General features: G+C 45.3%; 1 protein-coding gene across 2 annotated transcripts in view; it reads right to left on the bottom strand.

The window, feature by feature from the left end:
* Positions 1-244: 244 nt before the first annotated feature.
* Positions 245-9,650, bottom strand: part of LOC110529042 (proto-oncogene tyrosine-protein kinase Src) — a 32,325-nt gene continuing 22,919 nt past the window's right edge. For both annotated transcript variants that reach the window (XM_036984171.2, XM_036984170.2), the window contains 6 exons: positions 6,666-6,821; positions 6,256-6,435; positions 5,963-6,039; positions 5,549-5,702; positions 4,286-4,417; positions 245-1,423 (listed from right to left, as the gene is read on the bottom strand). In XM_036984171.2, coding sequence (XP_036840066.1) covers positions 1,215-1,423; positions 4,286-4,417; positions 5,549-5,702; positions 5,963-6,039; positions 6,256-6,435; positions 6,666-6,821 — 908 coding nt within the window. In that variant the 3' untranslated portion in view covers positions 245-1,214. The remainder of the gene's footprint in view (positions 1,424-4,285; positions 4,418-5,548; positions 5,703-5,962; positions 6,040-6,255; positions 6,436-6,665; positions 6,822-9,650) is intronic.

Below are 9,650 nucleotides of genomic sequence, written 5' to 3'. Positions count from 1 at the left end.
CAAAGAAAGGGAGAGAGAGGAGGAAATAGACAAAGAAAGGGAGAGAGAGGAGGAAATAGACAAAGAAAGGGAGAGAGAGGAGGAAATAGACAAAGGAAGGGAGAAAGAGAGAGAGGAGGAAATAGACAAAGAAAGGGAGAGAGAGAGAGGAGGAAATAGACAAAGAAAGGGAGAGAGAGAGGAGGAAATAGACAAAGAAAGGGAGACAGAAAGACAGACCCACAGAAGTTACATCCCTAATGGCTCCCTATTCCCTACATAGTGCACCATTTTTTGACCTGAGCCCTAGGGTCCTATATCTGACCCTATTCCCATAGGGCTCTGGTCAAAAGTAGTGCACTACATGTATGTAGGGAATAGGGAGCCATTTGGTATGCACAAGAGAGGAAAAACAGACGGACGTTCCTTCGGCACCGGTGCCACGTTGGCAGCGCTCTGCAAGAGGAGAGGAGGTGGAGAGGTCAGATGCTATGGCTGCTTCTAATTTTTCCAAACTTGCAAGTGTGCACTTGCACACTCCCCCTTGAGGATTTCAACAATGAGGGCGGATTTCAACAAAGAGGGAGATTTCCTCTAGTATAGCCAATGCTTACACTAATCCAATGCTTGACAGGTAGTGCACAAGTGCACACTTTGGGATAACTTTGAACGGATTCCGGGCAAAGCCTTTGATGAGAAAGGGACGAGGACAGAGAGGGAGGGTCAAAACAGTGGCCATGTTCCATCTCACTATCCTCCGTCCTTCCTTAGGATACTTCGGGTTGAAGTTTGTCCTAGCTACAGATCTAGGATCAGCTTCCCTTCCCCTGATCTTAACCATTAGTGGAGAAAATGCTAAACTGACCCAAGATCAGCATCCAGGGGCAACTGCACCCTACTCCACCTTAGGACACTTACCATCTTTCCTCCACAGATCTAGGATCAGCACCTTTCACATCAGTCCAACCCTCAACCACTATGACAGTCCCCACAAAACCTGTCTTTGTAGCTCCAGGTTAGAAGTCACTCATAACAACAGGTCTAGGATCAGCTCCTCTTTTCTTCCCACTCCTAAACCAACCTTAACCATAGTCCATTACAGTGGGGAAATAACACAAACCTGACCCATGATCAGGGTGCAGTGAGGGTGGGCAGCGACATGGGTGGGCATTGGGCAGGGGGGTGGGAAAGTCCATCCATAAGGCCCGGGGGGGGGGGGGTGATGTCCCTGAGCCTTATAGGTTCTCCCCAGGCTGGTACTGGGGCTCAGTGGAGGTGAAGTAGTCCTCCAGGAAGCCCTGCAGGTACTCGAAGGTGGGCCGCTCCTCTGCGTCCTTCCTCCAGCAGGTGAGCATGAGCTCGTGCATGGAGGCTGGGCACTCAGCAGGGCAGGGCATCCGGTAGCCACGCTCCACCTGATCCAACACCTCCCGGTTCACCATGCCTGAAGACAGTGTATGGAAGGGACAGATAAATAAATAAAGAAATAGAGGGAGAGAAGAGAGAGAAACACGTTCGACAGTGTTTTTCTATAAAACCTGTTCAACTTTTGTACTGCACATGATTCCACTAGGAAATCAAATAATAGCTGAAAATAACATAGCATTCAATCCAACAGCCCTCCTCTAATTTATATTAAAAATAAACACACAGAAAAAAGACCAACCCTTCACTTCCTTCTAAGTGCAATTGTATGCAACTCCTCATCTTGGACGACTGTTTAGTCAAAGTACACTGTATATGTAAACAAAGTATACTGTATATGTAAACAAAGTATACTGTATATGTAATCAAAGTATACTGTATATGTAAACAAAGTATACTGTATATGTAAACAAAGTATACTGTATATGTAAACAAAGTATACTGTATATGTAAACAAAGTATACTGTATATGTAATCAAAGTATACTGTATATGTAAACAAAGTACACTGTATATGTAAACAAAGTATACTGTATATGTAAACAAAGTATACTGTATATGTAAACAAAGTATACTGTATATGTAAACAAAGTATACTGTATATGTAATCAAAGTATACTGTATATGTAAACAAAGTATACTGTATATGTAAACAAAGTACACTGTATATGTAAACAAAGTATACTGTATATGTAAACAAAGTATACTGTATATGTAAACAAAGTACACTGTATATGTAATCAAAGTATACATTACTTATCTCATATGTATATACTGTACTCTACAGTGCCTTGCGAAAGTATTCGGCCCCCTTGAACTTTGCGACCTTTTGCCACATTTCAGGCTTCAAACATAAAGATATAAAACTGTATTTTTTTGTGAAGAATCAACAACAAGTGGGACACAATCATGAAGTGGAACGACATTTATTGGATATTTCAAACTTTTTTAACAAATCAAAAACTGAAAAATTGGGCGTGCAAAATTATTCAGCCCCTTTACTTTCAGTGCAGCAAACTCTCTCCAGAAGTTCAGTGAGGATCTCTGAATGATCCAATGTTGACCTAAATGACTAATGATGATAAATACAATCCACCTGTGTGTAATCAAGTCTCCGTATAAATGCACCTGCACTGTGATAGTCTCAGAGGTCCGTTAAAAGCGCAGAGAGCATCATGAAGAACAAGGAACACACCAGGCAGGTCCGAGATACTGTTGTGAAGAAGTTTAAAGCCGGATTTGGATACAAAAAGATTTTCCAAGCTTTAAACATCCCAAGGAGCACTGTGCAAGCGATAATATTGAAATGGAAGGTGTATCAGACCACTGCAAATCTACCAAGACCTGGCCGTCCCTCTAAACTTTCAGCTCATACAAGGAGAAGACTGATCAGAGATGCAGCCAAGAGGCCCATGATCACTCTGGATGAACTGCAGAGATCTACAGCTGAGGTGGGAGACTCTGTCCATAGGACAGCAATCAGTCGTATATTGCACAAATCTGGCCTTTAGGGAAGAGTGGCAAGAAGAAAGCCATTTCTTAAAGATATCCATAAAAAGTGTTGTTTAAAGTTTGCCACAAGCCACCTGGGAGACACACCAAACATGTGGAAGAAGGTGCTCTGGTCAGATGAAACCAAAATTGAACTTTTTGGCAACAATGCAAAACGTTATGTTTGGCGTAAAAACAACACAGCTGAACACACCATCCCCACTGTCAAACATGGTGGTGGCAGCATCATGGTTTGGGCCTGCTTTTCTTCAGCAGGGACAGGGAAGATGGTTAAAATTGATGGGAAGATGGATGGAGCCAAATACAGGACCATTCTGGAAGAAAACCTGATGGAGTCTGCAAAAGACCTGAGACTGGGACGGAGATTTGTCTTCCAACAAGACAATAATCCAAAACATAAAGCAAAATCTACAATGGAATGGTCCAAAAATAAACATATCCAGGTGTTAGAATGGCCAAGTCAAAGTCCAGACCTGAATCCAATCGAGAATCTGTGGAAAGAACCGAAAACTGCTGTTCACAAATGCTCTCCATCCAATCTCACTGAGCTCGAGCTGTTTTGCAAGGAGGAATGGGAAAGAATTTCAGTCTCTCGATGTGCAAAACTGATAGAGACATACCCCAAGCGACTTACAGCTGTAATCGCAGCAAAAGGTGGCGCTACAAAGTATTAGCTGAATAATTTTGCACGCCCAATTTTTCAGTTTTTGATTTGTTAAAAAAGTTTGAAATATCCAATAAATGTCGTTCCACTTCATGATTGTGTCCCACTTGTTGTTGATTCTTCACAAAAAATACAGTTTTATATCTTTATGTTTGAAGCCTGAAATGTGGCAAAAGGTCGCAAAGTTCAAGGGGGCCGAATACTTTTGCAAGGCACTGTATATAATCTACTGCATCTTGACATCTTTATGTAATACATGTATCATTAGCCACTTTAAACTATGCCACTTTATGTTTACATACCCTACATTACTCATCTCATATGTATATACTGTACTCTATACCATCTACTGCATCTTGCCTATGCCGCTCTGTACCATCACTCATTCATATATCTTTATGTACATATTCTTTATCCCTTTACACTTGTGTATGTGTGTGTATAAGGTAGTAGTTGTGAAATTGTTAGGTTAGATTACTCGTGGGTTATTACTGCATTGTCGGAACTAGAAGCACAAGCATTTCGCTACACTCGCATTAACACCTGCTGACCATGTGTATGTGACAAATAAAATTAGATTTGAAGTACACCGTCGATGTAAACCTGAAGATGCATTGTGTGTCAACACGTTGGTGTTTTATACCTATTGTCAGCAGAGTGCGTAACTACTTGTCTTAATGTTTTTATGAAGAAAAGTCACCGGTACCTGGATATGGGACTCTGCCTTTAGTGGCCAGTTCAGTGAGCAGGACCCCGAATGACCAGACATCTGACTTGATGGTGAAGCGTCCATAGAGTGCAGCCTCTGGCGCGGTCCACTTAATGGGGAACTTGGCACCTGGGGAAACAAAACCCTGATTGATGACACACTCTGATAAAAGACCATGGTAGCCAAAATGTCACTGTTTTAACTAGAATACATCAATACAAGCCTATTTTCCTAAAAACAAGGCTAGAGTTGAGCCTCTCTACAGTCCGCCAAATGGAAAACTTAACCTTTCACAGAGTCAGAATTAGTACATTTTCCTGAAGTTATTTAGCCCCTTTATTACAATCCCTGAAGTCACAAAGTCTGCATCTAAAAACTTTAAAAACAATAAACACAAGTAATCAAGAGACCAGGTTAAGCAGGGGTCCTCCAAAAACAGGCCTAGGACATACATTACACAGAGATATTGGACCCAGACCAGAGCAGAACCCTGTCTGGCGATGTACACATGACCTTCTATGAGGAGGGGGCGGCAGGCTAAACACACCGAGACCAGTTGGAAAGAAAACCAGGATAAACAGGGGTCCTCCAAGACCAGGATAAACAGGGGTCCTCCAAGACCAGGATAAACAGGGGTCCTCCAAGACCAGGATAATAGGGGTCCTCCAAGACCAGGTTTAGGACACACAACTACAGATTTGGCCTTGCCTGCAGCCTTGCCCTGTCTGTCAGTGTACTGAAGCCTTACCCTGTCTAGCAGTGTACTGAAGCCTTACCCTGTCTAGCAGTGTACTGAAGCCTTACCCTGTCTAGCAGTGTACTGAAGCCTTACCCTGTCTAGTAGTGTACTGAAGCCTTACCCTGTCTGTCAGTGTACTCGTTGACTGAAGCCTTACCCTGTCTGTCAGTGTACTCGTTGACTGAAGCCTTACCCTGTCTAGCAGTGTACTGAAGCCTTACCCTGTCTAGCAGTGTACTGAAGCCTTACCCTGTCTGTCAGTGTACTCGTTGACTGAAGCCTTACCCTGTCTGTCAGTGTACTCGTTGACTGAAGCCTTACCCTGTCTAGCAGTGTACTGAAGCCTTGCCCTGTCTAGCAGTGTACTGAAGCCTTGCCCTGTCTAGCAGTGTACTCGTTGACTGAAGCCTTACCCTGTCTAGCAGTGTACTCGTTGACTGAAGCCTTACCCTGTCTAGAAGTGTACTCGTTGACTGAAGCCTTACCCTGTCTAGCAGTGTACTCGTTGACTGAAGCCTTACCCTGTCTAGCAGTGTACTCGTTGTCCTCTATGAGGCGGGCCAAGCCGAAGTCGGCCACTTTACATGCCAGGTTGTCCCCGACCAGGATGTTGGCAGCCCTGAGGTCTCTGTGGACGTAGTTCATTCTCTCTACGTATGCCATCCCTGCTGCAATCTATACACACACAGAGACACGGAGAGAGAGAGAGACACGGGGAGAGAGAGAGACGGAGAGAGAGAGACACGGGGAGAGAGAGAGAGACGGAGAGAGAGAGACACGGAGAGAGAGAGAGAGACACAGCAAGAGAGAGAGACACAGCGAGAGAGAGAAAGAAAATTCTGAGTAAAAATGAACAAAAGAGGAGAAAAACTTAAAATCAACTGAAATAAGACCATTATGCCAAAAGGTATTGAACATTGTAGCGTTTGTCCCACCTGAGATGCCATATCCACTAACTGGGGTAGACGTAGCAGCTTGCCCGTGTCACCTTTCAGGAAGTCCAACAGGCTACCTATGGGAGCGACAGTGTTATCAGAATACTGAGAGAAAGAGAGAGAAGGCAGGAGAAAGGGAACACAAGAACAACGTGTGTGTGTGTGTGTGTGTGTGTGTGTGTCTGTGTGTGTGTGTGTGTGTGTGTGCGCATACACACGTGAAGACCAGCCTGGACCACAGCCCATGTAGTCAGCGATGATGATGATGATGATGATGATTGCTCTACTGTTACCTTGGCTCATGTACTCGGTGACGATGTAGATGGGTTCCTCAGACACCACGGCGTAGAGCTGCACCAGTTTCTCATGTCTCAGCTTCTTCATGACCTGTGCTTCCTGGAGGAAGGCTTCTGGGGACATGGTACCCGTCTTCAGGGTCTTGATGGCCACCCGCGTTGTACCATTCCATGTCCCTTTAGAAACACAATAGCCATGGGTCAGAGTACCCAGAGTACCTAGCCAACGAAGCTAAAGGAGTACACAGGACAGCCCATGGAACAGACCCACGTTTCTGCCACAACTAACTACACAGTCCTTATATGAAGTTATAGTTGAAATACATGAAGTTGGAATAAAGGTGTCTGTTAAAAAACTATGTATTATTCATCTATACTTCAAAAAACAGTGTGTGTGTGTGTCTTACCCATCCAGACCTCTCCGAAGCAGCCCTGGCCCAGTTTGAGGTCGAGGTGGAGGGACTCCCGGGATATCTCCCAGGCGTCGCGGGCCAGGCCCTGGGTCTGAGGCTTCAGCATCGGACACACCTCTGTCAGACAGTGGCACAGTCCATCTGCATGCTCTGTGGTTCGGTACGGGAAGACAGAGCGAGGCATACGGTCACCCCCTAGACAACTGGAACTGTTCACCCTTGTTAACACTATCCACCTAGACAGTTGTTTTGGGTTTTCTGAGAGATTGGCACATCTGACAAGTGTCAGAAATGTGTTTGGCCTCCCGAGTGGCGCTGCTGTCTTAAGGCACTGCATCGCAGTGCTAGAGGCGTCACTACAGACCCGGGTTCGATCCCAGGCTGTGTCGCAGCCGGCCGCGATCGGTAGACCCATGAGGCGGCGCACAATTGGCCCAGCGTCATCCGGGTTAGGGGAGGGTTTGGCCGGCCGGGATGTCCCCATCAAGCCCTAGCAACTCGTGGCGGGCCCGGGCGCATGCACGCTGACATCGGTCACCAGGTGTACGGTGTTTCCTCCGACACATTGGTGCGGCTGGCTTCCGGGTTAAGCGAGCAGTGTGTCAAGAAGCAGTGCGGCTTGTCAGTTTCGTGTTTTGGCGCACGCATGACTCTTGACCTTTGTCTCTCCCGAGTCCGTATCGGAGTTGCAGCGATGGGCAAGACTAACTACCAATTGGATACCATGAAATTGGGGAGAAAAAGGGGTAAAACGTTTCAAATAAAGACGTGTGTTCAATATTCTTATTGAGTTATTCTGTCTGTGTCGTCTGTATTCGGTTTCACTTTGATATATTATTGACAAAGACACTGCATACCATGTAACAAAAATTATATATTTTAAATATACAGTTGGGTCGGAAATTATTGACAGCCTTGATAAAAATGAGCAAAAATCACAATACAAAATAAATAATTAAAATACTCAGCTATATTGTTTGCAAAAAACCTTGGGAATTATATTTGTTAATACAATTGATCATAGAAAAATATATTGTTTAACATATAAACAATACCTCTCCTTGCAAGAATGACAAAACTGAGCCTTTTTCTAAAATGTTTAAGGATGGAGAACACATTCGGAGAGATCTTGGACCATTCCACCATACAGATTCTTTCCAGAACCTTGATATCCTTAGTCTGTACCTCTTCAATCCAAACCACAGGTTTTCAATGGGGTTCAAGTCTGGAGACAGATAGCCATTCCACTTTACACTAATTGGAAACGGTTGTGAAACAGAACGACTGAATTGCTCAAACCATGCCCTTGACTTTACACCATATTACAGTACATGAACAAATAAACACCAAAACATTCACTTCAAGTTTGGTGTTACTGGCTGTATAATAATCATGCTTGTAAGCATCTATTAACATATAAGGTGCTAATGATGTGCTTATAATACGTTACTCACTGCGACAGACAGTAACGGGCCAACGTGTTACTCACCGTGACAGTAACAGACCAGCTGGTTACTCACCGTGACAGTAACAGACCAGGGGGTTACTCACCGTGACAGTAACATACCAGGGGGTTACTCACTGCTACAGTAACAGACCAGCTGGTTACTCACCGTGACAGTAACATACCAGGGGGTTACTCACCGTGACAGTAACATACCAGGGGGTTACTCACCGTGACAGTAACATACCAGGGGGTTACTCACCGTGACAGTAACATACCAAAGGGTTACTCACCGTGACAGTAACATACCAGGGGGTTACTCACTGCTACAGTAACAGACCAGCTGGTTACTCACCGTGACAGTAACATACCAGGGGGTTACTCACTGCTACAGTAACAGACCAGCTGGTTACTCATCGTGACAGTAACAGACCAGAGGGTTACTCACCGTGACAGTAACAGACCAGAGGGTTACTCACCGTGACAGTAACATACCAGGGGGTTACTCACCGTGACAGTAACAGACCAGAGGGTTACTCACCGTGACAGTAACATACCAGGGGGTTACTCACCGTGACAGTAACAGACCAGAGGGTTACTCACCGTGACAGTAACATACCAGGGGGTTACTCACCGTGACAGTAACAGACCAGCGGGTTCCTCACCGTGACAGTAACAGACCAGCGGGTTCCTCACCGTGACAGTAACAGACCAGCGGGTTACTCACCGTGACAGTAACATACCAGAGGGTTACTCACCGTGACAGTAACAGACCAGAGGGTTACTCACCGTGACAGTAACAGACCAGCGGGTTACTCACTGTGACAGTAACATACCAGCTGGTTACTCACCGTGACAGTAACAGACCAGCTGGTTACTCACTGCGACAGTAATAGACCAGTTGGTTACTCACCGCGACAGTAACAGACCAGTTGGTTACTCACTGCGACAGTAACAGACCAGCTGGTTACTCACCATGACAGTAACAGACCAGCTGGTTACTCACTGCGACAGTAACAGACCAGCGGGTTACTCACCGTGACAGTAACAGACCAGCTGGTTACTCACTGCGACAGTAACAGACCAGCTGGTTACTCACTGCGACAGTAATAGACCAGTTGGTTACTCACTGCGACAGTAATAGACCAGTTGGTTACTCACTGCGACAGTAACAGACCAGCTAGTTACTCACTGCGACAGTAACAGACCAGCTGGTTACTCACTGCTACAGTAACAGACCAGCTGGTTACTCACTGCTACAGTAACAGACCAGCTGGTTACTCACTGCGACAGTAATAGACCAGCTGGTTACTCACTGCGACAGTAATAGACCAGTTGGTTACTCACTGCGACAGTAACAGACCAGCTGGTTACTCACTGCGACAGTAACAGACCAGCTGGTTACTCACCGTGACAGTAACAGACCAGCTGGTTACTCACTGCGACAGTAATAGACCAGTTGGTTACTCACTGCGACAGTAACAGACCAGCTGGTTACTCACTGCGACAGTAACAGACCAGCTGGTTACTCACCG

This window comes from Oncorhynchus mykiss, chromosome 7, assembly GCF_057628025.1.
Source record: "Oncorhynchus mykiss isolate SJ-2025 chromosome 7, ASM5762802v1, whole genome shotgun sequence".
Lineage (NCBI taxonomy): Eukaryota > Metazoa > Chordata > Actinopteri > Salmoniformes > Salmonidae > Oncorhynchus > Oncorhynchus mykiss.
The sequence above is the reverse complement of the archived record's forward strand: the minus strand, read 5'-3'. Positions and strand labels throughout refer to the sequence as shown.